Genomic DNA, 26,776 nt, shown 5'->3' with positions numbered 1-26,776 from the left:
TTTCCGCGGACATAAGGCGAGGTGGCCCGAGTTGGAGGAAAGACTCGAGCGGTGGATCATCGAGCAAAGAACGAGTGGGAGAAGCGTTTCGACGGTCACCATTCGACTAAAAGCGGTTTCGCTAGCAGAAGAAATGAAAATTGAACATTTCCGAGGAGGTCCGTCTTGGTGCTTTCGTTTCATGAAACGCTGCCATTTTTCCATCCGGACCAGGACTACGGTAGCGCAGCAACTTCCAGCGGATTATACCGGTAATGAAAAGCTGGCCATCTTCCGCTCCTACTGCAGCAAACACATCGCCGACAAACACATCCAGCCCAGCCACATCACTAACATGGACGAGGTGCCGTTCACTTTCGACATCCCGGTGAGTCACACTGTGGAGAAGAAGGGGACCAGCACGGTAGCGATAAGCACAACGGGGCACGAAAAGTCTTCTTTTACTGTTGTGCTTGGCTGCCATGCTAATGGACAGAAACTGCCGCCTATGGTGATTTTTAAGAGAAAGACTTTGCCTAAAGAGAAGTTTCCAGCAGGAATCATCATTAAGGCAAATGAAAAAGGCTGGATGGATGAGGAAATGATGAAAGACTGGCTGAGGGAGGTGTATGTAAGGAGACCAGGTGGTTTTTTCCACGCATCACCATCGCTGTTGATCTGTGACTCTGGCTGTGAGATGGGCACGCATAATGTGAAAAAACAAGTGAAACAAATGAACTGTGAGCTTGCTGTCATTCCGGGAGGCCTGACAAAGGAACTCCAGCCGCTGGACATCGGTGTGAACCGCCCGTTCAAAGTAAGGCTGCGAGCGGCGTGGGAGCGATGGATGACCGATGGGGACCACAGTTTCACTAAGAGTGGAAGGCAGCGCCGGGCGATTTACGCCACAATTTGCGAATGGATTGTAGATGCTTGGGCTAACATGTCTGCTGGCACTGTTGTTCGAGCTTTCGCAAAAGCCGGCATCATTTCCGAGGAGCCGCACGGAAAGTGACTCTGACAGTGAAGAAAGTGAACCTGGCATGTTTAATGGAGATTTAGCACAGCTGTTCAATTCAGACACAGAGGATGAGGACTTCGATGGGTTTGATTGATGACAATTACCGGTAATAAAAATGTGAGTACCAAACTCAGTTTTGCTCCCGTTTTATTTTTAAACACGCATACTTGTATGAGCCCTATAATCAGGTGCGCCTCATGTGTGTGTTAAATACAGTAATGGCACACATAACTGAGACTGCGCCTTTTAGTACGGTGCATCTTATGGTCGTGAAAATACAGTAGGTGTTGAAAGCATGCGTGGAGAGTGGTGGGCTGGCCCGCCGGCCTTCCTGGAGTACCGGCCATTCTGTGATTCTCCAGAATCCACAGATGGCCAGTCCGCCGCTGGTGGTGAGTGTGAGGAAGGGGCTCTTGTGTGTTGCTGTGGTGGCTCTGAGAAGAGCCGTTGTTGTGTGAGAGTGGTGGCAGCTCACTACTTCGTGGCTGCTGTGGCCGCTGCTGCGGGCTTCTTGGCCTTCTTGGGCAACTTCTTAGCGTCTGTGGGCTTCTTGGCTGCTACTGCCTTCTTGGGCTTTTTGGCAGCTGCTGCCGGTTTCTTGGCTTTGGCCGCGGCAGGCTTCTTGGCTTTGGGAGCGGCTTTCTTTGCGGGTTTCTTGGCTTTGCTCTCAGTAGCCTTCTTGTTCATCTTGAAGGATCTGGAGGCCCTGGTGCCCTTGGTCTGCACCAGAGTGCCCTTCGCCACCAGGCTCTCGATGGCAGTCTTGACACGGGCCTTGTTCTTGTACACATCGTAGCCTCCGGCACCCAGAGCCTTCTTGAGAGCAGCTGCGGACACACCGCTGCGCTCCTTGGAAGCGGCCACGGTTTTCACAATCAGCTCGCCCACGCTGGGGTCAACTTTCTTGGGCTTGGAATCCTCCAGCCGTTCAAGAGGATTCTGCTTTCTTCCGCCAACTGAAAAATGTAAAATGTAAACACAGATTTTTGTCTAAGATAAGTAAAATGCTGCACAATACCTCCGACCAACTCCATCATGTGCTGACCAGTCATAGGAGTTTAGTGAGAGACTGAGATTACCAAAATTCACCTCTGAACACCACAAGAAATCATTCCTACCTACTTCCTGTACAACTCATCCATCTTATGCACAGCACTTACTACAATAGTTGGATTATATAAAGGCAGATAGAAAGGGAAAGGTGGCTACAGAGCCAACAAATTAGGAATCAGATTGAAGATAACTTTGATGGAAATTCCTCTTTGGTCATAGCTAGAAAAGCTGGATGCGAAGGACACAGCAGAGCCTGACTGTGGCATAGGCAGTATAGGCAAATGCTAAAGGTGCCATCTGGAAGCGCAAGTCTGTATTGAAGTCCTGCGCGATCTCACGGACCAGGTGCTGGAAGGGCAGCTTGCGGATGAGCACCTCGGTTGATTTCTGGTAACGGCGGATCTCCCTCAGAGCCACGGTACCGGGCCTGTAGCGGTGAGGCTTCTTCACATCGCCAGTGGCCGGCGCGCTCTTACGTGCAGCTTTGGTGGCGAGCTGCTTCCTGGGAGCCTTTCCTCTGGTGGATTTACGGGCAGTTTGCTTCGTTCTGGCCATCTTGGTTTGTGAAAAGAACGTTATACAGTGTACTGCAGAGATGCCCCTTTATCCGGTCGTAAAGTCTGACAGGTCCATATATCAAACATCACTATGGCATTACTGAGACTTGAAAAACTGTCTAAAGTCTTTCATCTTTAATAAAATGATCAGCGTTCTGCTCTACCAGGTGTAACAATTGAGTTTAACATCCAGGCATCCATGAAAACGGAATTTGTGATATTTAATGGAGTTAGAAGTTAGCAGAAAGTTAGCTCGCTAGCTTCTATCTAAATACAATATAGCATGTCCTGACTGCGGGGTTTTGGAAACAAATTAAAACGTACAGCTCTGTTATCACTTCCAACATAAATGAAGACAGAAAACTAAACAGCAGTGATGTTTGTAGGGTTACTGAAGTTTGGCTAGCTGGTATATAATGATGTGCTACATGACCGCTAGCGACACAGCTATGTTAGCATAATATAAACAAGCTAACTTTTTTCCACTCGATAAAAGTTAACGTGAGTGTTCTCGGTGGTCAGGAACAAATGTAATCGCATGGCAGGATGCTGTAAAGGACCAAACTTCAGCCAGGAGAACAACTGAGTTAAGATATTCATTGTGTGTATTTATGTTGTACAGTGTTTAACTGCATTATGGTTACTGTGGTTTAACAGAGACAGTATTTTAGTTGCCACCACAAGGAGGCACTGTTTCATTGTAAGAGCACGGATGCTGCGTCATCACGCCCCTAAGAAAAAAAAAAAGTATACCACAACGAAAATGGCACCCATGAGAAAAGTTTTGCCGCGTGTTGATGAGGAATAAAGTTCACAAAATATTAAGGACATTTTTGCCTCCGTCGTCATTTTCCTTCGAGTTGATCGCTGTCGATGCTGCAATACTCAACAAAAACATTAGCACAAGCTTAAAATAAATAATAACTAATAATCCTTTTGTAATTAAAACAATGTTTTAAAGCTTGGAAAGTTTAACAGGGACTGACATTATTTCTTTATTATTTTAAGCTTCATTCTTACAGGGAGGACTATGTGTTTCTGGATAAAGACAGCTCTTTTGCAGCTTTGCTTCGGTACACCACCTCAGTGGGTTTTGAATTAAACTATGGAGATGTGTTTGAGGTGTAAACTTTCACGTTTAGTTTAGGCTTCAAAACAAGTGTTGCTTTAACTGTCTAGGAATTGCAGACATTTATACAGTCTCACATTTTAATATCTGCAATCAGGATCTGCCTGAAGTCTAGAAACCATAGGCATCACGTGTTTCCTCCTCTTCAGGCCTGTACTGCATCCACCTCGTGCTGCTGCGTGTTTGTGGGTCTCTGCCTTCAGTCTTGTATTTAATAACTGAAAACCTGCTGTTGGGTGGAGATCAGAGCAGCATGTTTTTAGTATCTTTACTTTGAAGGTTGTAAAGTCATTAATGATAAACAGAATCCACCACATGAAGGAGGTCTGGTGAGCTGTGATCAGGTTGCCCTCGAACACTTTTTTGGAGCAGTTTGTGTGAAACAACTCTTTTAATCTGAAACTGTTCAACAGGTCACGCTGACACAGCTTCATGCCTGATCAGTTTATTTATTGATTGATTGAATGGCGTATTTACAGGTCATTTAAACAGTCACTTGGCGTTTTAATCATGGACAAGAAATAAAACAAAGATAGCGAAAAGGACGACCAGCTGAAGGATAGAGGTATGACAAAGAGAGACTAACATATGAGAAAAAAAATAATCATTAATCAGAAATATTCTGTTCAATCCACAGTCCGATAAAATTCAGTGCCTTTAAAAGGACACCAGCTTTCCCCATAAATACAGTACTTTAATGCAACTTAGAGGGAAATAAATACATTTGATGACACTTAACAAAGGAAAAAAAAACTAATTTAATACACAATCCTCTAAAAAACTCAGATCAAGTTGAACATTTCAGAAGTTAACACTTTAAAAATTGTTTTAATTGCAAACTTAATGCCATTTTGTATTTTTCCACAGATTCAAACCCTTAAATGTTCCTTAATCCAGCTGGAAAAATATTAAATACTCCATAATATACTCTATATAATGTTAGCCTAATTTGCCCCAAAGAGCAGGAAACAGCTTCATCTGAATCATCAGTCAGAGATTTAAATGTTTTCTACCTGATATTAATTAGAACCTAAAACTTCTATATCAAAGCATCTCAAACTCTGCTCATGCTTTAAAGTTTTTACAGAGTAAAATCAGATTAATCAGAGCCTGTTGCTGAAAGGTCCAGTAAATACTCTTTAGACATTGAAGTTAACGTTTGTTTTATTTATTTTTTTACCCATTAAACCATTAACATTTAATCCATTAAAACTGTTCTCTTAAATATTCCACTTCAGGTGAAAAACTACAGAACAACGTAAACACACCTGTGGTGATCTTTAATCCATTCATCATTTCCAATAACACCTGCAGCCGAAAGTATTTGACTCCAAACGTGACATAAACCCTCCCTAAACCTGTTGTTCCCGGCTGTGTCCGCCTAAATACTCAAAGGTGTTTCAGGGTCTCTTTGCGATGTGATTGGATGAAGCTGCTCTGCATTCTTTTGCCGATCCTTAGCTGAAAACCTCTCCGATCTTTTTCTTTTAAAGCGACTGAAGCAATTGAGCCAGAGTTTCCAGAGACTCATACAAAAAGCTTTGTCTTCAACAGTCCGACGTTATTTACACAGTAAACACACAGAATATGTACAAACTGCAGCGACACTCGACTCCACTCATCCTCTCAGGCCCCCATCCAGTGTCAGAGTGCCAAACCTGCAGAGGTGATACAGGCCAGACAGAGTCACATTTGTGCCAAAATAATCACACTAAAGTTAAAATAAAAGAAAGTCAAACAAGAAGCTGAAGGCAGGTTTTCAGAAGCTGGCTCAGGCAAACAAAAATATTTTTATTCTGTTTCTAAGAAAGTGTTCACGTGTTCAGTGTCAGTGTTCATAAATCCAGGTCAAAATGACCCCCACCTCTGTACTTCCTGTGGGTTTGGTTGCTGTTTTTAAACTGAACTTTTGTGTTTTTCAGCTCTGAAAATATGAAGTAGAAACCTGCTGAACTTTAAAATGCAGAAAAAAAATAAGTTGGCCACATTTGAAACTGTTTTAGTTGAAGGTAACATTTTTATTTGCTTCATTAAATGTACTAACATTATAATTATCTAATTTTAATGGAACTTTAGGAGGATAATGTATAATCTGTATAATGTTCACTTTTCCCTCATAAAAGACCCTAATCATGAGTGTTGACACTTCAGTATGTATCAATAAATTTGTGGTTTGACGACCATTAGAATACTGGTATTACTGGTAGTACTAAGTGTGACAACTTGATTTTAAAAATCAAATTCTTTTAGAATAAACTTTACTGTATTTTAGGGGTCACTGATCAGCTCATTTTTTGTCCTTATTGTTTTGTTAGGGAGTTGGCACTGGTCCATATTATTCAGAGGCACGCTCATAAGCATCTTTTAGGTCTAAATTTTACATGAGCTGATTAAACAGAAATCAAAGTTATGTCAAGCATAAGGCCCTGGGGCCAGAATCGGCCGACCAAAGACTCCAACTAGCCTACTGCATGACTTCGGAAATACAAAGGAGGGCATGAAATTTGGACTTTAACTTTATTTTAGTTTTACAGCTTTTGCTGATGGTGAGGAACTCCTCAATGGTCATTCATACTACATTGAAATAATTAAGTAACAGGTAAACAAATTACAGAAAGTTACAGATTTTATATTGGGTTCACAATAAAAATAAATAAACAAATACAAAAGACATTAAATGGAATTTAATGTCTTTTTGTTTTGAGAACTGACAGATTTATAACTGTAGGACAGTCTGCACTGCACTTCTTTATCTTATATTAAGATATCACTGGTTCGGCTCAGACTGGGCTGTATGTGGGCTACGGTGTAAAATAAATTTGATATCCCTGGTTTAGAGAAAACATTCAGTCAATAAATTCAGAACCATAAACATCGAACCTGCGTCTGTTTCCGAGCGGTCTGCGTACTTTTTACATTTTAAATCAAACAATAGAAACAGAACCTGCAGCTGATTTACCGTAGTCTTAAATTAAAAACAGAAAAGTCTGACCTCTCTAAGAAATGGTTGTTTTCTGCCAACTCTTTGACCACTCCCTCCATCTCCTCCTTCAGCTTCTTCATCCTGAAACACAGAAGCACTGAGTCAGCACTCACGGCTGCTTCAGATGGAACTCAACACGATGCGACAATAGAGAGGAAACAAACAAACCCCAGAGTCATCTCCACCAGCGTGTTCTGGCTCAGGTAGGCCTGAGGCTTCATGCCACTGGACACCAGAGGAAGAACTTTCTGTGGCAGCTGTTCCTGCAGCTGGAAGACAAACAAACAGACACGTATTTCTGTCACTTCCAGACTTCATTCTGGGAAACTTGGCCGTAAACGAATGTGCTTAGTTATGATGACAGATTTCGTGTGCGTCAGCCGCCCAGCACCTGAAATCGCTTTAATGTTTACCTTGATGGCTCTCTCCATCAGCATGGTCACCTCCTTCTCGATGCTGATCAGCTGACTGGACAGGTTTAGCAGCTGCTTCCTCACATGATGAACTTTCCTGAAAAAGCAAAACGTCAACACTCAAGCCGAGAGGAGCTCGGGTCACGACCCAGCTGCCCGCTTGCCTGTCATTACCTCATCCACTCCTCGCTCTTGGAGATGAAAAGACGGTACTTCATTGCGCACTCGTCTGTGAACAGAGTCCTGGCCTTACTCGCGTGAAGGACCAACTTCTGTCTGTAGGAGAGAAACAAAAACATGGCATCAGAAAGAAGGCGGAGCCTGACGGAGGACATCCACATAGCTGACAGTACCGGAACTTACTTGTCAAACTTGTGGATCTGCTCCTCGTTGTACGGCAGACCTGAACAGAAGAAATGAAACCAAACCATTTAAAGTTTCACTTTTACTCCTGTGACAGCGACATGCTCTCGGTTTAAAAGATTTTAAAATTGGCTTAAATTAACTAAAACCTTCAGTTCATTTGCTTTAAGCACAGCGTGACAGTGTCGTGTCATCATAACTGTTGGTAAACCTCAACAGCAAACAAAAGCTTTTATTAAACAGAAGACTAAGTGTGCTGTCAGTAAATGGAAAAGAACAGCTCAACAATGACAACAAAGGAGAGCTGCACATATCCCACATCTTAAACTTCGACTGATGGAGGATCACTTTTGTTTCAGTTTGTGTGTTTTGTTCAAGAAAGAAATAGAAATGATTTCTGATTTTCTGTTATGCAGGTGCAGAATATTTCGTAACATCTGACATTTTAAAAGTTTAATACAGCAGCGAGGTTGTGAAGGTAAATGTGAGTGTCATCTGCATAGCAATGGAAGACACAAGCAAATAAATAGAAAATAAAATGGAACCCAAAATTGAGCCTTGCAGTACACCACAGGTATTGTGCAAATTGTGAAGAAATGAACAGCCACATAGCAACATCAGGCATGAAATAAAAGCTGCTGATATGGTACAATCTGCAGTAAAGTGTGTGCTGTAAAACTTAGTAAATCATGTTTTTATGTTTTCTTTAAATAATCTTCCAGAATTATTAGGTGCTCTGAAAAGGAAACTCCTACAAATACATGTGCTGTTGGACCAGCCGTGAAGCTAACTGTGTGCAGGCTTTCTGTTTCTGAGCCTCATCAATAAATCTCCTTAGACCAACAGAAGTTTTGATCCTGATGCAGACTGTAGGTGAAGCTGGTTCTAAATGAAACCTGATTTAACGATGACTCTTCCTCCACAGATAAACAGCTGAATCTGCAGCCGTGTTTGTGAACTCACGTCTCTCTGCTTTGTCCTTCTTGAACTGCTGGTAGATGGCGGTGATGGCGTCCAGCAGCACTTTGATCTTCTCCACACTGCAGAGAAAAAGCCCAGCGTCACGCACTGCATCACCACACATCACTTTTGCATTATTATTTCCTGTTCTTTCAAACTTACTTCCTGTCCTCAGGGTGCGTCCCAACTTGCTGCGTCCAAGTGTCGGTCAGAAGGCCTCCAGGCAGAAATTTACTCTTGACGTCTTGTGTTGTACGTTCGATGGGCTCCAGAGAGCCGGAGATCTGCACAGAAACATTACGTCAGGACGAAACAAAGAAAAATCACCAACATTTTAAAAACAGTTGAAAGAAATGAGGCACAGTTAGACGACTGCACCATAATTAACAGACAACCTCAGACTCTAATGATATCATATGTATGGTGATACTGGAGGTTTTTAAAGTGAGCACGTGACCAAAAATTCTTAACTCAAGTGTTTCTGAGAGTCACAAAACTACTAAGCACTTTTCTTATAGTCCTACTCAGCTGTTAAGTTTGACCTTTTAAACCACATGTGTCAAAGTCAAGGCCCGCGGGCCACATCCGGCCCGGCGTACATTTATATCCGGCCCGTGAGATCATTTTATATAGATGTACTATTATTGTTATGCATGGCCCAGCAATATGAGGCGCTAATAATATACAAACTACAGATCCCATAATGCAGCGCTGCAGCCTCCTCACTGAAGGCTAGGCTAACTGGGAACATTCCCGCGTCAATCAAGTCAAACTTCTGTTATTGCGAAGTTAGCCGCGCACAATGGTGGAGAGAAAAGTTGATTCTGAAAACAGAGCCTTTCAGCGCCAGTGGGTGACTGAATATATGTTTACAGACATTGCTGGTAAACCCGTGTGTCTTATTAGTGGAGCTAATGTGGCTGTAATTAATAATAATAATAATGGATTGGATTTATATAGCGCTTTTCAAGGCACCCAAAGCGCTTTACAATTCCACTATTCATTCACTCTCACATTCATACACTGGTGGAGGCAAGCTACGGTTGTAGCCACAGCTGCCCTGGGGCAGACTGACAGAAGCGAGGCTGCCATAGCGCCATCGGCCCCTCTGGCCAACACCAGTAGGCGGTAGGGTAAAGTGTCTTGCCCAAGGACACAATGACCAGAGAGCCTGGGGATCGAACCGGCGACCTTCCGGTTACAGATACACTTCCCAACCCCCTGAGCCACGGTCGCCCCAATTAAGCAAATTAATTTAAGACGGCACTACGAGACAAAATGTCAGGATAAGCTGAAAAACCTAAATGCAGAGCAGAAACTACAGAAAGTAGAAGAGCTAAAGAAGAATCTGACATTTCAGCAGACTTTTTTCACCACAGCAAAATCACAAAGTGAAGCTGTGTATTGTAGCAGAGGAGACAGTCAAATCAGCCCGGTACCACTCTGAAGAGCTGCATGATGAACCTGTGCGACATCTTGTGTCCAGACAAAACGCAGAGTTTGGCAAATGTGAGCCTGAGCAGAAATACGATTGCTGATCGGGTTTGTGAGATGGCCACGGATTTAAGAACATAGTTGTGTGAAAGAAGCAAAAACTTTGTTGCATACTCTCTTGCTGTGGACATTGCGCAGCTGGCCATCTTCATCCGTGGAGAGGAAATATTGAACATTAAATCGATGCACGGGACAACGACAGGGAAAGACATTTTTTAAAACGTATGTCAAAGTGTAGCCGACATGAAACTGCCCTGGGACAAACTTGTTGGACTTACAACAGATGGAGCGCAGGTGTTGTGCGGTGAAAAAAGTGGACTAGTCGGCAGGATGAGAGTAAAGATGCAGGAGGAGAACTGTACCGATGAGTTAACAGCATATCACTGCATCACACACCAGGAAAGGCTGTGTGGTAAAGTACTAAAAATGGAGCATGTAATGATCACCGTAACGCAAACCATAAATTTTATCTGAGCTAAAAGATTAAATCACCGTCAATTTCAGTCTTTTATGTGGGAAATAGATTCAGAGTTTGCCGACATTCCTCATCATACAGAGGTCCGTTGGCTGAGATGGGATAAAAATTCTCAATAGTTTTTGAGCTCAGCAAGGAAATCTGTCAGTTCATGGACATGGCATGTATGATGCTGTGAAGGCATTTCAAGTGACACTGTCACAAATGCACCAGTGCAACCTGCCTCACTTTCCCTGTTGCCAAGTAATGCTGAACCAAGTCAGCGGACTTTGCTGAACTGCACCTGTGCAGATTCAGATGGAGCTGCAGTGTAATGATACACTCAAGGGAAAGTACGACACTGAATGGCCCGCACAGTTTATTAGTTCCTTTCCTGAAGCAATACCCAGCTCTGTCTACATGCGGCTCGAACCTTGTGTATGCTTTCATTTATTTTTTCTGGGGTTTTTGGCAGCATGTTCATATTTCTAACTTGCATAATTTTGACGGGATATATTTTTATGAAGGGCAAAATATTTAAAGTTTCTTCAATTCTCAAACTCAAAATCAGAGTCACCACCAAGAGTTCAGTGTGGCTGTTCTCTCAGATTATTACTGTCAGGTTACAATAAAATTAAAAAAGAGGATTTATGAGTTTCAGCTCGTTCAGAGGTTTTAAGAACCAAGCTGATAAAAATCTGGAGAGTCTGAGAGACAAAGAACTGCAGCATGTTAGAAAGATGTCTGAATAACAAATGTGATGCACAGAGACAGGAAAAGAGCGCCAGCACTCACTCTGAGAACTTTCTTGTGCATGTCTGAGATCTCGTCGTATTCTGACGACAGCATGTTGGCCTGCATCAGCACCTCGAACCTGAAGCACGGCGAGAGCATCACGTTATTAACAAAACTTTCAGGATTACACTCTGGAAATTATTATTATTCAAACACTGCATTACATTTCACTTTTAACAGTTAATGAAGGCTGAATTATGAAAAACAGATCTAAAGAACTGTGACCATCTAAGAGAGTTGCTTACATTGAACAAATTCACAAAGTCAGTGTTAAACAGAAATGCGAGGTTGGTGGAAAAACAACTTGAGACTAGGGCTGGGCCATATCATACCGTTCATGGTAACACCGGTATAATGTTTGGCAACGATAAGAAAATGAAATATCGCTTTAGAATATGGGTAAAACACACATGCGCAGTGCCTTTGTTTTTGTACGCACATGGCAGAAAAAGTATGATGGCGATGGAGAATGAGAAGGGCGAAAGCGGATCGTTGAATCAAACGGATGAAACAGAATTGGTTTGTAAAAATGCTGCAACTTCAGTGGTGTGGAACTGGTTTAGCTTTCGTCCCTCAGATACACAACAAAGCACTATTTTTGGTAGAGCATGCTAGCGGGCCGTCGTTATTACAGTGTTTTTTGGAAAATACGGCACACTTGGACAGCTCCCCTTATAATCCCGTGTGCCTTATGTATGAATTCTGGTTGTTTGTTTACCGACCTCGAAACGATTTTATGTACACGGCGCTCGAAAATCTGTCAAATGTTTTAGTCCAACTTTGCTAAGCTACAAACTCACACTGCTTGATGGATTGTCGGAGCTTTACAGCTATTGTAGGCCGGAGCCTCGCGGAGTGATACGTACTGTGCTTCAACATAATATTACCGTATTGTGTGTGTATAACCACTTTTTAAGTTTTGTGGATATTATACATGGTTATGCTGAGGATATGTCGGCCAATTTTACGTTATCCAAGCCAGAATCGATTTTAATCGATGAATCGATTATAAAAACCCACCCCTAATATATATATATATATATATATATATATATATATATATTTTTTTTTTTTTTTTTTAATTAATGTCAAGTGTTTTGGTAGTAACTACATGAGTCTTTGTGCTACTTGGTGATAGTTCCAAGTCTCGTTGTTTCTAGTCTCTGCAAGCGGCTCTTTGGGCCGGTTGTTCACTGCAGCGGTTTTGACATTAGGATCTATATAAGTTAGAACTGAGGCCATCGATCTCGCTAATCTAAGGGTCAGGCGCTGGCTTTGTTCGTTTGTGATGCATCTGTAGGAGCAGTGTGCGGGTTAACGGCCTCACTCACAGCTGCTCGGTCTTCTCCAACATCTGTGTGCAGAAGTTACACAGATGGAAAACCTCCAACTTCTTGCGCATAATCTCATTGTAGTCCTCCTTCATCAGCTCACTGCACAAATAAATACACAAAGAAAAATGACATCACATGAGAAAACCAACTGAGCTCCACATCTGAGAAGATTTTTGTGACGTGAACTTACATTAAACCTCGAACTCCTTTCCGCACCAGCTCCTGATAAAGCAGCAGAGACTCTGAAGTTTTCCACAAATGGCCGACATCTCCTGCAAAAGTCTGAACAACAGGAAGAGGAAGGTCAGCGAGCATCGAGGGACTGAAGGAAAAAAAGACTGGCTCACGGTGGTCCCTCTGCAAAAAGCTTCAAGTTTTTTTGTGGTAGTTTGTACCCATCCATCCTCTTCCGCTTATCCTTTTCAGGGTCACGGGGGGGAGGCTGGAGCCTAACCCAGCTGTCTTGGGGTGATCTATAAGTTATTTTTAGAGTCCCTTTGCAATCATTTCTAGTCTCTATTTATCTATCTATTTAAAAATAGTTCAGAATTATTCTGTGTAGTTCAGTCTTTGTAACTCTGTAAATCTGTTTGTAAGAGTTCAAAATAAACTTTTTTCTTAAAAGTCACCAGATGAGTGAATTAGAGAAAGATTAATGGGTTAGAGTTCATCCTGAAGTGGTCCTGATTTCTTATGCTGACACACCTAAGCTCCTGTAATTGAACAGGCCGTATAAACTAGCAATGTTTTACTATGTTTTTCCAGGGCCAATCAGATTCACAGCTAAGATGATGTGAGTTCAGTACCTTTGCGTAGCTGGCGTCCAGGTCGAGGTCATAGCGGGGCTGAACTTTAGGAGGACTGGCTGTGAAAACAAAATCAAGTCCAGTTTCTAACCAACATATCCCATCACAAAACCCATCACATCAATTCTGGTTTTATTAAACATGACAGAAGAAAAAAAAGGAAGTGCATACGATCTTCAAAGATGAGTCCCACGGTGGCGACGGACTCACGGCTGACGAGCATGATGGGATTTTCTCTGGAGGTCTTGGGGAAAGTCTTGGCCTGGCGGTTGGCGTCGAGGACGAGGCGGCGGCCCTCGTAGAGCAGCTCCTGATTATGCAGAGGGATGCTGGTCCTGCGGCACAACAGTTCCTGGAACAGCGCTGCCCTGTGGGCACATGAAGAACAGCAGCTTTCAGACACCGTGCAGACTGTTTGAGAAAGCAGGTGCACGGGCACTCAAGGCTTACGTGTTGTACTCATGGATGTAGACGTGGTGCAGTGTGGCCTGCTGCAGGCTGAAGACATAAACGACGGTTCGGTGCAGGATGTCGTTGGTCTCAGCGAAGAACTGATCGAAGCCCCAACATTTCTCCTGATCGGCCTCCAGGATGTTGGCGAGAACTGGGGTCAGGAGGCTCTGAAGACCCCTGAAACAAAACCAGAGACATGATCTGTGTGTGTGACCATGAAGGAAACAACAGGCCGAGACATTTCCACACATATATCCCTCAACATGTTTGTTCATGAGCGTGATGATCAGGGTATGTGAGGGTCTCATACTTTGACAGGCTGCAGGACACCGGCATCTCTGTGCTCCACTCGATCTTCCCGTTCTCACACTTCTGATGGCCAGAGATCGTCCCGGACGGCTTTTCTGTGATGATTTTATACCTGAGGCAGACAAACAGCTGGGTAAGTTTCAGCTCAGTTCAATTCGTGTCAGAATCGTCAAAGGTCACAGCTAGATCTCACATGACTTCTTTGTTCCTGCGCGGCCCTTCGAACGGTCTGAAGGGAAGGCTGCCGGTAGCGGCGTGGTAGAACGTGACGCCGATGCTCCACAGGTCCACCGTGGCTCCATACTTCTTCTGGTGGTCTTTTCTCAGCACAGCGCGCTCGTACATGTCAGGGTGCTGCATAAGAGACATATGAAGAAGAGTTACTCAGCAGCAGCTGCACCAGCTGTGACATCACTAACTGGCATGTTTGTGTATGCTGCCATCCTTTATCTACAGTTCCTGTTCACTGCGTGTGTTTGTTTTGCTGACCAGGTACTCCTCAGTGCCATACAGAGACACAAACTGCTCGTCGTCCTCCAGCTCTCTCGCTGCTCCAAAGTCGGTCAGCTTGTAGACGGAGCGTCCGTCCTCTCCGATCACCCTCATGATGTTTCCCGGTTTGATGTCCCGGTGAACGATGCCGTACTCTCTCAGGTGGTTCATACCTGCCACTGAAGGGGACACAACAACCAATCAGTTTCAGTCGCCATATTGAACCATTTATATGCATTTCTTTCCACATTTAAAGAGAAGACTGATCACTCGTGTTTGATTTCCTTTTAACTGCTCAAACTTCACAGAGCAAGATTTCACATTTAAAAGAACCTGATCAGCTGGAACCAATGCAGAGTGTCACAGTTAAATGTGTCCCTCACCAACATCATGGAGAACAATGAGGAACTCGTCCTCGGGGAGTCCATACGCATTGGACGACTCCTCCAAGACAGTGTAGAGACTCCCGCAGGGACAGTACTCCATCACCAGGACCTTGTGACGGGTGTTGGACTGAGAGGAGGAGGAGGACGTTAGAAGGATGTTTTTACTCTCCTTAAAGATGTCAACATTATTTCTCAGCTACAAAATATAATTTCAGCTTTGGTCAATTTTTACATGTTAGTTTAGTTTGAAATCACTTTGAAGAACCACATAAACTGAGCCTAAAAGCTGAAACTAAAGCTGGAGCTGAGAGTCAGGAGGTAGAAGCGCCCGACAGGCTAATTCAGGGCTAAAAATTACTTGTTTTAGTTACTGAAACAAACATCTGCAAAACTCTTTTAATAACCACGAAATTTGAATCTTTACATTAAAAACTAAAAAATGCGAAATCTGAATGTTGTTGTCAGATTTATGGCATTAAAAATGTTATACTTTTGTCTTCAATTTAAATATTTAGGACTTCACTCTTGTTTCTGTTTTTTAGGTTCCATCTTGTTTTCCTCCTCTTACATTAGAGGAAATATTCCTTCTTGTTTTGGGCTATAAACCAATTTTATGATGATGGGAATCTTTAGTGGCAGCTTTCAAGGTTTTGAAGATCAACAACATGAAAAATGAAAATAATATTTTCTGCTTTTTTAAATTAAATATAACTTAACTATGAAGAGCAGGTAACACTCCCAAATTCTGCTGAATATTGTTCACATTTACAGCTGAATAAACTCTGTAAACTTAGACAGCTGAACAAATAAATGAAGCCGAGCACAAGGATACAGTGGCAATACCTCATCCTTGTGCTCGGCTTCATTTGTCTGACGGGTTCTTTTTCACAGTGAGTATGAGTCGTGGGTCAAACCTTCAGAGGTTTCTGTCTGGCAGAGTGGAGCTGAGCTCTTTATCACGGCCTCACATCATTCAGACACTTTTGGGCCTTTCAGCTCAGTTATGGGACTCACAGGTATTGTGTGAGCCAGATGTGGCCAAAAAGTTGCGACATACCTGACATCTGGCTCATATAAGATGAACCTGAAGCTGCGTTAAAGCATGTAGACTCGACCTGAATCAACAACAACAGCCAGGCCCGAATGTGGGCCAGCAGTTGCACATCTGGGCCACATCTGGGCCCAGATGTGCAACAGCCCTAGCTAACCTAACATGTTATTTCTGGAAGATTCCCGTTTCCTCCTGGGATCAAATCAGGGATCTTTCACTTGCTAGGACTAAATATTCTCAGTAAGACATGAAGTTAAACATAAAACATGAAGTTACTGACCTCCTCCTCCACAGCGAACAGCTTCACGATGTTCTTGTGGTTGAGTTTCTTCAGCACCTCGAACTCTCTCATCTGGACATCGAGCGGCCGCAGAAAACTCAGGTTGTTGAACACCTTGACAGCGTATAGGTCGCCGGTTTTCTACACACAGACGTGTACATTACACTCAAGAATCATCACTTTTTAAATAAATCCTGTTCTTAAAAGAGGTGAAACTCAGAAGGACCATAAATATTCTGGGAGAAATTTGCCCTCAGCGTAGTCTGCAGGCTGAAGGCAGCGTGAAGGGTTTAAAGCACAAGCTGAGCTCAGACACGAAACTCAACCCGACATCAGATTTAATTATTCAGATCTGAAAAGGAGAAACTTTTCTGCACAGTAACAACATTTTTATGAATGAATTCAACCTGGAACAAATAAATGAGATCAACATCAGCGTGAAGATCAATAACGCAGGTTTTACTAAAGACTGAGTTTGTTCACCCCAAGATGATGTTACCAGGGTAACAGACTATGAAGTCAATGACTCCGCCCCTCATGCAGAAGTAGCTGCCTGGCTCTTTTTCAGTCGGAATCGAAGCTCATATGAAAGCTTTCACGGCTTTACAAACAAGAAACTAATGTTAACTTGTTATTCGTTAACTGTGGATAATAATGGATAATTGTGGATTTTGTGACTCAGGACAAAAACAAACTCTGATTGGCTTTTGTAGAACCGAAACTCAGAGTTCAGGTTTAGAATTTGTTAAACCTGCTTTCTGGAATGTGTCCAGGTGACATCTTTAGGTTTGAGAAGGTGAAAATAACATATGAGCCTCTCACTCTGACATGTTAAACCATAAACTGTAAGCGTACCTGAATGTTTCCCCTTTGCAATCAGGGGAAACACTCAATATCTATCTGCTGTCTACCATCAGTTCTGAACTCAAATATTGCTGAAAGACTTTGAAACAGTTCACTTCTTCATAAACAGAAGGGATCAAAACCAGAATAAAAATATCTTGATATCTTCACGGAGTGTTTCTGTATTTCCAGAGAGAAAAACAATTCGCGGCTGGCATGGCAAAATACCTTGTGCCGTCCACGGTAAACATTTGCCGTCGCTCCCTGACCGAGCAGGTCTGAGATCAGCCACAGGTAGTTGGCGGTGCTCTGCATCCTGAAGGCTGCGGGTGATCCTGCAGACACAGCACAAACTAATCAACATCAAGGGAAACAACGATTAATACACAACACAACCCAATCAGTCGAGTTTACTGCTAAAACACTTGGAGGTAAATAGATTAGCTAAAAAGGAGACAGCAGTTGTTACTGATACAGTAAGAAGCAGATTTCTATTTTGAAAATCTAGTAACTTAAACCCTAACTGAGGGCCTTTACTTTGAAAATCTGAGGCATTTCTTAGAGTTTATTTTCTCTTAGAAGCATGTTAGTCTTACTTTAAAAAATTAAGGGCCTGTCAATCAGTATTCATCAATATACAGCATAACCAGCCAGTTTATACACACTAGAGACTCTGGCTGTGTCTGATTTATATTGATAAATCAACAATCAGGTCATCAGTACTAAACAGTAGTGAACAAATCATCGATACAGATTGGGCATTTTGGTGTATACTGATCTGAATTTGTGGCATCCATTGATTGTTATTTGTGGTTTGTATGGGTCAGGTATTTCTGATCTACACTGTTCAGCTGTTATATTGATCAGTTGTTTCTAAGATGCATCCATTAGCTGGCTGTGGTGTAGAGTCCACAAACAGCTAATCGATAAAGAGCAAAAACAATACATCAATATTCAGCAGAAACAACTAATCAATAACTGATAAAGTGATAGTGTTAAACTGCTGTACATATCAGTAATAAATCAATCAATAAATAAAAAGCACCTGGTTGGAAAACTCCCGCCACTTAATATATATTAAAAAAATAAAAGTTTAAAAAATGTTTTTTCGCTGCGTCACCGGTTGCGTCGTGACGTCACGGCAGCTGCCTGGAAATTCCCGTTTGAGGCCTGAAACAAGAAAAAGGTAGAAGTGCGCGCAACATGAAGGTTATTCAGCCGACTTTGGGTCGTTACCGGACAAACGATGACGTCTTTAACCTTTGTTTCTGTTTACTGTTTACGGTTTCCGGTTAAACACGAACACAGCTGAACGCTTCCACCTGCGGGCCATCACACTTCAGGTTACCTGCTGACCCCGTGCCGCACGAGCTCCTCTGGGCTGGTTATCGATCCGGTATCTGTTTGATCTGTTCGTGTCTTATTTTTTCTTTCTGTCGACACGAACCGGAACGACCAAAAAAACCGCGTCACTTGAGTAAACCTACCGTCCAAACCGAGCCCGAACACCGGGTCCGTCAGCAGCGAGCCCCAGGCTCTGTATACGTGCGGGAAGTAAAAACACTACCGGGAGTTTTCCCCGTTAAAACGACCCGTCTTTATTTTGTTTATTTCCTTACCTTCGCTCTGCGGTCGAGCCTTCTTCTTCCGCTATTGTCGGGTCACGTGACAGCAGTAATCTAATCAGAGAACCCAACATATGTAGGGGTGTGGCCTGATCCTACCGTAATACCGATAGGATAAGTATGGCCTCAAATTGTGATCATAAATATTTTGTACTTGTATATCAGTTTTGTACTTGTAAATCAGGATTTGTATGTGTAAAAAGAATTTGTGTGTGTAAAAAGAATTTGTGTGAGCATAAAAAAGATTTGTATGTGTAAAAAGAATTTGTGTGTGTGTAAAAAAGATTTGTATGTATCACTTCCTTTGAGCCCATAGGAAGTGGAAGAAATACAAATCGATCTGGATTTATTTATAACATACAGCTGTGACGCAAAGGTTTGTACATCCGGTTATTTGCAAATAAAATAATCACAGATTTCTTTTTTTGGACCAATATTTGTATTTGGAAGAAAAGTACTTTATATTAATTACAATATCACAAAATCGGTATTATTAAAAAACAAGTATTTCTTGGATTCTTAATATATATTAACTCTCAAATATATTTAATATTAATATAGAATACTATTAACATATTATTAAATGTGTGCGAGAGCATTATTAATTTCTTATGCTTATTACATTATTAACATTAGCATCATAGTAATGAAACATGTTTGAAAATAAATGGTTGCCTAATAATCTCTTGTAGCAATTTTCTTAATAGGGATTAACAGGGATTTTCAGCCCTTCTTGCGGGACTTTTAAGTAACATGAACTAAATGTAAATGCAGTGGTAAATAAATATAGTGTTTAGATTTTATTCTGAGCTGGTGAAGGCAGTTTGGTCAAAGAAGTGCTTATGTTGGACTTAATGTCTCACACACATTAAACCTCTAACAGTTGATTTCACTGCAGGACTGAGCAGCCATCACTCATGTGAGGGTGGCTGCCATGGCGACGCTGCAGTTGATCCAATTTTTCACAGACAGCTGGGACCTCTAACAGCTGGAGGGTAGATCTCTGTGGAGGGATAGGGCTCATGTGAATACTTTCAAAGCAGTTCTGAAAAGTTTGCTTAACTGTGTTAAACTGTGGCATAAACATAAATGCTGTTTTGCTTCCATTCTGGAAAATTAGACTCACAAAAGTAATTATCATCAGATTATTTTTCCTGTGCAGACGGAATGAAAGCATTTGAAAATAATGAAAAATGGCTGAAAACCTAGAAGTATTGTGTGAAGCCACAAAATGTTCAAACATTTTTTAATAAAGCTGCATTTGAAAAAAGTTTCACGAAGCTAAACCCCTCTTATTCTCTCCCATTTTTTTCTTTTGTAGTTACGTGTATTTGTTTATCTCACTCCCTCAAGTCTCTTAAACACTCTTAACCCTCTGGGCTCTGTGGTGGCCATTTGTGGCCACTTCACTTTTTCCAACCATTTTCGCTGTGTTAAAGCAAATGAAATGAAACTTTCCAAGGGTCTCGATTTTTTTTCAGATTTTTCAATTTTTAACTTCAGCTCCTTAAATACATCAATAATATACACTATACATCAAATTGTTCCTCTTGGCTCTATCGTGGCCATTTTTGGCCAATTGAAACCCATTATAACCACCTTTTTTGATTCCTTGTTATTTACAGTACTAAATCATGCAATTTAGGTAAAATTGCTTTCATTCTAAACTCAACACATGAAAATTGTAGTTTTTAATGTTTTTTACCAAATGACACCATTTACCCATTTTTGGCCAAACAAGCAATTACATGTAATATTCTTAGTTTCCAATAGCGATGTTTGATGGCTTACCACGCTCCAATGGACCAAAAGAATGAAACAATTTTGACATAAGTTTGATCTTAAGGATCTAATTGTTTGTGCATGACATTGCAGCACAAACATGTATTTGCAAGACAGACTGGAATAAATAATGACGCATCAAATATTACATAGGCTGCAGTGAATTTCTGTTGATGCAGGCTATTGAGCTTTGAGGTTCCCAGTCAAACTTAGCTTTGAAGCTGTTGAGACAACGCCGGTCTCTGCGATTCTTTTGGTCCTGGTAGAGACCACGCTGAGATGTTTCCATGTTTTACACAATCCTTTTATTACCCATTATTCTTACAGATACATCTGGAGATCAGCACAATGCATTCCTATGCAGTCCTATGCTAAAGGCTGATCTAAAGAACTCACACAACAGTTACAGTTATAACCTCTGGTCTCCTCCCCCCTACAGTAAACACCTCCAGGGAGTGCAGAATTATTAGGCAAGTTGTATTTTTGAGGAATAATTTTATTATTGAACAACAACCATGTTCTCAATGAACCCAAAAAACTCATTAATATCAAAGCTGAATGTTTTTGGAAGTAGTTTTTAGTTTGTTTTTAGTTTTAGCTATTTTAGGGGGATATCTGTGTGTGCAGGTGACTATTACTGTGCATAATTATTAGGCAACTTAACAAAAAACAAATATATACCCATTTCAATTATTTATTTACTGTTCAGAGAGGTGTACTGTTTTCCCTCCTTGTAAATCTCACATTTGATGATGGACCACAGGTTCTCAATGGGGTTCAGATCAGGTGAACAAGGTGGCCATGTCATTAGTTTTTCTTCTTTTATGCCCTTTCTTGCCAGCCACGCTGTGGAGTACTTGGACGCGTGTGATGGAGCATTGTCCTGCATGAAAATCATGTTTTTCTTGAAGGATGCAGACTTCTTCCTGTACCACTGCTTGAAGGTGTCTTCCAGAAACTGGCAGTAGGACTGGGAGTTGAGCTTGACTCCATCCTCAACCCGAAAAGGCCCCACAAGCTCATCTTTGATGATACCAGCCCAAACCAGTACTCCACCTCCACCTTGCTGGCGTCTGAGTCGGACTGGAGCTCTCTGCCCTTTACCAATCCAGCCACGGGCCCATCCATCTGGCCCATCAAGACTCACTCTCATTTCATCAGTCCATAAAACCTTAGAAAAAGCAGTCTTGAGATATTTCTTGGCCCAGTCTTGACGTTTCAGCTTGTGTGTCTTGTTCAGTGGTGGTCGTCTTTCAGCCTTTCTTACCTTGGCCATGTCTCTGAGTATTGCACACCTTGTGCTTTTGGGCACTCCAGTGATGTTGCAGCTCTGAAATATGGCCAAACTGGTGGCAAGTGGCATCTTGGCAGCTGCACGCTTGACTTTTCTCAGTTCATGGGCAGTTATTTTGCGCCTTGGTTTTTCCACACGCTTCTTGCGACCCTGTTGACTATTTTGAATGAAACGCTTGATTGTTTGATGATCACGCTTCAGAAGCTTTGCAATTTTGAGACTGCTGCATCCCTCTGCAAGATATCTCACTATTTTTGACTTTTCTGAGCCTGTCAAGTCCTTCTTTTGACCCATTTTGCCAAAGGAAAGGAAGTTGCCTAATAATTATGCACACCTGATATAGGGTGTTGATGTCATTAGACCACACCCCTTCTCATTACAGAGATGCACATCACCTAATATGCTTAATTGGTAGTAGGCTTTCGAGCCTATACAGCTTGGAGTAAGAACCATGCATGAAGAGGATGATGTGGACAAAATACTCATTTGCCTGATAATTCTGCACTCCCTGTAGTACAGTGGCCAAGGGTGCTGACTAGGGATGGGTACCGGTGTCCGGTGCTATGATGGCACCGGTTCTGACATAAACGGTAGTAACCAGACCGAAAAGCAGCGCACATTTCGGTGCTTTATTTCGGTGCTTTTTTTTCCTGAGCTGTGATACACTTCTAGCCAATCATTTTACGTTTCCGAGGATAGTAGGCGGGGCCAGGTACGTACGTTCTGTTAGAGCAGAGCTACAGATTAAAAATGTCCAAGGCGAAGCGGTCAAAAGTCTGGCTGTACTTCACAGCAAAATATGCAAACTCAGCAGCCTGCAACAAGTGCTTTAAGCTGATACTGTGATACTGTCAAAGGAGGTAACACCAAGAATCCGATTAAACAGCTGGCGACGCATAGCGTTTTTTTTAAAAGCCGAGAAATGCGCCGTATTTGATAGCTTGCTGCGAGACCTCACACCGTGCACGTCGGGTGGGTTGCCAGCAGTGTTGGGTAAGTTACTTTAAAATAGTAACTTAGTTACATTACTAGTTACTTCTCTCAAAAGTAACTCAGTTACTTCAAGTTACTCGTTACTTTCAAAGTAACTAGTTACTAGGGAAAGTAACTTTGGTTTTACTCAGAATTCTCTTGTTAATGTGTTTCTTCCATTACTTTGCCAGTCTTCTAGCTTGCTTACTTGCCACAAGTGCACTGTGCCACCTACCAATAGAAAGGATATGATAACGTGCATATTTCCACGAGAGAAATCCCACGCCTGGACTGTCATTGACTGCTGCCATGATTCTAGCCTACGTCACAGAGTCATGTGCGCCTTTTACATCCAACACAAAAACTGCAGTCGTGGTGCTTTCGATTGTACTCAGAACTCGGAAAATCTGCCTTCTGAATAGGAAGATGTAGGTAACACCAGACTGCAGATGAGCTGCATACAGAGCTGGACTGGGACAGAAAATTGGCCCGGGCATTTTGACTAGAGACCGGCCCACCATTATAGGAAAAATCATAAAGCCTTTGAATGAAAACAAACACTGTTGTGACAGTGATGTACACTGTTTTGATGGTATATATGCATCAATCTATCAATCGTTTGTTGTAAGATTCAGATAATTATTTTTTAAAAACTAGATATTTTAAATGAGAATAAGAAAGAAAAGTATTTCCTTGTGCCCCCCATTCCCTGTTAATGCCCTACATGCCCCCCTGGCCACACTTTGCTAGATCCGCACCTGCACAGTTACCAGCTGTCAGCTACCTAAAAAAGGATCCTGGGGTTATTTGTCTCTCAGAAACAGTTCATAACTTCCCTACAACTCATTCATGTCACCTAAAAGGTAAACCTGTTTCTCCATCACCTGTTCAGCTCTGATGATCCAGTAAGGACATCTCCTGGTTTCATCTTCATGTTTCCCTCTCACCAGATAACCAAACCGACATCATGACCAGCAGCTTTTTTTTGCAGCTGTGGCTCCAGCAAACATCAGCTGATACTAGAAATTAATATTAAATAAATTCTAACAACAGATGATCAAGCTTAAATGTGCTGCTGTTGTTTAGCGCGACATCCGCTGGTTTCCTCTTTCGGCGCAAAGTGAGCGATAAACAAACAAGAGAGCCGATCAGCTGATCATTGATCAGTTTTCATGATTGAAGTAGAAACGGGAGAGGGAGGGGGGAGAATGAAAGAAGAAAAGGCAGCTGTGCAGCAAAGACACAGAATAACTCCAGCTTTGTGCCTTTTTCATTGTAGCTGAATTACGGGACAAACTGTTTCTTTTCACCTCAATAAGAAACGCGTAATATTTTCTCTGAATACCAGACGGGAAGGTTGGCAACTCTAATAACTTATGAACAAAATAAGGTTCAACATCATTAACTTCATAGCACCACCCAGCTGTATAGAAACTCCGTCATGCTAGCTAGCACGCAGTACGGAAAAAGTCAGAATGAGGAAAATAAACTCCACCTAAACTTGGTTCATATCTGACCCAGAGAGACTGCAGGTCATAACTTCTTACCTGAAGTTCAGTTCACACTTGGACCGACGGCCGCCTCGGGTCTCTTTTCCTTCTTCGTCCCCTTTCCTTCATCCACCTGCTGGCTTCCACCACTTGCTAATGTTACTGAATCTGTGGAAACTCCGCGATGCCACCACACGAAGTAACGAGTAACGACCCTATCTAAATCCCAGTAACGAGTAACGCGTTCCTGATTTTGGCATAATAACTAGTTACCGTGCTCGTTACCACAATAATAACGTAGTTACTGTAACGCGTTACTTAATAACGCGTTAGTCCCAACACTGGTTGCCAGTTATCGGACCCGGAGCAACATCCCCCAAAAACCCGAAGAGGAGAGTCCTGGCCCCTAGCCCTGCCAGTGTAGCAGAAATGATGACGGATGATGATGGCAGCAGCAGCCGTTCTTCTCTGCGTGAGTAGCTTCATGTTGTTCGTGTGTAATTTACGTTGAGTAGGCTAACCACGTTATTACATTAATGCATGTAAGGTGAACTAGCAAACATCATCATAGCTACATGCGGCTGTCCTCTTGTTTGATGGCAGATACTCCCTTCACCCTGGCCAAAAAGGCTAAAATGACCAAAGAAAAAGTGGGAAACCGTTAAACATGAGAGGGTTTAAGTTTGTGTTTTTTCCATTGTTTAAGCACTGCTTCCAGCCAAGAGTGATGCCATATATGCCACATAGCTGCAGAAAAGGCTAACATTGTTATCTTTTTACAAAAAAAACCAGCTGAACATGAGAGGTTTTTGGACAAAGTTTGTGTTCTCCATTCTTTAAGCACCGGTTTGAGCACCGTTTAAGCACCGGCACCGTTTCAAAAGTACCGATTTGGCACCGGTATCGGATAAAACCTAAACGATACCCATCCCTAGTGCTGACACCCTGACCCCCATCTCCTTTTTAAGGTAGTGTCCGTTTGCCCTTTGTCTGCCCCTCACTCTCAGTAACTCTTGCTTCCTGCCCTGGGGGTGGGGGTTGATTGGCCTCCTGCCCTGCACCCCAGTTCTTTGTTCCCAATCCAGGACACTTTCTATACCCATTAACTGCCATATTGTAATATTACAAGCAATCCCAAACTATATTCTCTTTAACTCTATTCTCAACAAAGCACATGCTAAAAGCACTTTTACTCTTGTACTCATAAAAAGCGAGCAGCAGGTGGAAAAGAACGTAGGAGCATTTTCTGAGAACGAGGAGCCGGCGACTGAATGGATCCCTCATGAAGGGAAAACCATGTGGGTCCCACTACTGAAGAGAGACTGCTCTATAATCCAGTACCTACTGATATAAAACCAGGGCTCACCCTTTATGCAGTTCCCTGTGTAACGCGGTTAAAGGACCAGGGTTTTTATGTTTTTCTGTCACTGCACAAAAAAATAAAGATGCATAAAAGTCATTGATACTGTTAATTATTGCTATGCATGTAACCTCTATCATGGTTAGGAAATAAATCAGATGGCATGTATTATTTGGAAAAAGAAAAAAATTGGGATTTTATGATTTTTTTTTCCATTTATGAGTTCTTAGGATTCTGTGATCTAACTCAACGGTCCCCAACCCCCGGGCCTCGGACCGGTACCGGTCCGTGAGTCGTTGGCCACGAACGTTGAGGCTCAGGTGTGAAATGTATGGTTTTCAGGGTTTTTATCAGTTTTCAGCGTTATTTTGTTATCGTTTTTATCGTTAACTCGGTTTTCCTTGGTCTTTTCACATGTGTTATGAATAAATCTTCTTTTGTTCGCTACTGGTACTAGTTTTATTTTGTTGTATTTATCTGCGACACCTTAAAGCCCGGTCCGTGAAAATATTGTCGGGCATAAACCGGTCCGTGGCGCAAAAAAGGTTGGGAACCGCTGATCTAACTGGTATTTAAAGGTTAAAATTCTGAATTTGAATGAAATTTTGATTTTCATGAATAGCACTGATGCCAATTAAAAAAAATAAATCAATGAAAGTGGAATTTTCTTAAATATATATTAATTTTATAGCATTTTGTAAACATAAACAAGGGGTGGCAATTTTTGGCCACGAACAAGCTGAGAGGGAGTTTTTATGATTTTGCTCTCCCTGCACAAAAATAGCAAAGAATTATAATCAATGTTGATGTGAATCAATTACATGTCACAGACTCTACTATTAATAATACAAGAAATTCCAGTAGCACTGCAATGATATAAAATTATATTTATGAAAAGAACTGAAGTTAGTTAAAAGCTTTATGCAGAAAAAATGGCAAAAAAAACCCAACAATATAAAAATAATAAAAATTACAGACCTAATCTGTTGGTGGACACTTTTGGCCATGGACAAGCTGAAAGGGTAGTGATTTTGAACAAACCCATATTTCTTAATCCTTAAATTATCTATGGTTGCTCTTTTTAGTATAGATGTAATA

At 41.9% G+C, this 26,776-nt stretch overlaps 2 protein-coding genes across 4 annotated transcripts; both read right to left on the bottom strand.

Moving 5' to 3' along the window:
* Positions 1–1,474: 1,474 nt before the first annotated feature.
* LOC146689282 (uncharacterized) lies at positions 1,475–2,608 on the bottom strand. Its single transcript, XM_085437585.1, has 2 exons — positions 2,299–2,608; positions 1,475–1,956 (listed from the first exon to the last, which is right to left on the bottom strand). The coding sequence occupies exons 1-2, from the start codon at positions 2,606–2,608 to the stop codon at positions 1,475–1,477; spliced, it is 792 nt and encodes a 263-aa protein (XP_085293711.1).
* A 1,560-nt stretch (positions 2,609–4,168) lies between these two features.
* Positions 4,169–18,842, bottom strand: tbk1 (TANK-binding kinase 1). Of its 3 annotated transcripts, none has more exons than XM_085435998.1 (21): positions 18,775–18,842; positions 17,384–17,490; positions 16,313–16,453; positions 14,979–15,108; positions 14,593–14,774; positions 14,297–14,457; positions 14,105–14,215; positions 13,792–13,971; positions 13,513–13,709; positions 13,342–13,400; positions 12,726–12,817; positions 12,533–12,634; positions 11,202–11,280; positions 8,621–8,742; positions 8,462–8,538; positions 7,499–7,538; positions 7,310–7,411; positions 7,136–7,232; positions 6,891–6,991; positions 6,732–6,803; positions 4,169–5,397 (listed from the first exon to the last, which is right to left on the bottom strand). In XM_085435998.1, the coding sequence occupies exons 2-21, from the start codon at positions 17,468–17,470 to the stop codon at positions 5,358–5,360; spliced, it is 2,172 nt and encodes a 723-aa protein (XP_085292124.1). In that variant the 5' UTR covers positions 17,471–17,490; positions 18,775–18,842; the 3' UTR covers positions 4,169–5,357. The 3 variants fall into 3 exon arrangements, with proteins under 3 accessions (XP_085292124.1, XP_085292126.1, XP_085292125.1); XM_085436000.1 differs by having other exon boundaries at positions 17,384–17,508; positions 18,775–18,841; XM_085435999.1 differs by lacking the exon at positions 18,775–18,842 and adding an exon at positions 18,643–18,768.
* Positions 18,843–26,776: the final 7,934 nt, after the last annotated feature.

Source organism: Copadichromis virginalis, linkage group LG17 (genome assembly GCF_057382275.1).
Source record: "Copadichromis virginalis isolate Kocher_CV1m ecotype Utaka linkage group LG17, C_Virginalis_male_GT1.1, whole genome shotgun sequence".
NCBI classification, from domain to species: Eukaryota; Metazoa; Chordata; class Actinopteri; order Cichliformes; family Cichlidae; genus Copadichromis; species Copadichromis virginalis.
The sequence above is the reverse complement of the archived record's forward strand: the minus strand, read 5'-3'. Positions and strand labels throughout refer to the sequence as shown.

Excerpts from the sequence above, each read along its gene's own strand:
- LOC146689282 (XM_085437585.1), bottom strand. The coding sequence starts at position 2,608 with ATGGCCAGAACGAAGCAAACTGCCCGTAAATCCACCAGAGGAAAGGCT. Across the intron at positions 1,957-2,298 it reads TGCCACAGTCAGGCTCTGCT|TTGGCGGAAGAAAGCAGAAT; the intron begins GTGTCCTTCGCA and ends TACATTTTTCAG.
- tbk1 (XM_085435998.1), bottom strand. The coding sequence starts at position 17,470 with ATGCAGAGCACCGCCAACTACCTGTGGCTGATCTCAGACCTGCTCGGT. Across the intron at positions 16,454-17,383 it reads TTTACCGTGGACGGCACAAG|AAAACCGGCGACCTATACGC; the intron begins GTATTTTGCCAT and ends GTCTGTGTGTAG. Across the intron at positions 6,804-6,890 it reads CTGGTGGAGATGACTCTGGG|GATGAAGAAGCTGAAGGAGG; the intron begins GTTTGTTTGTTT and ends TCTGTGTTTCAG.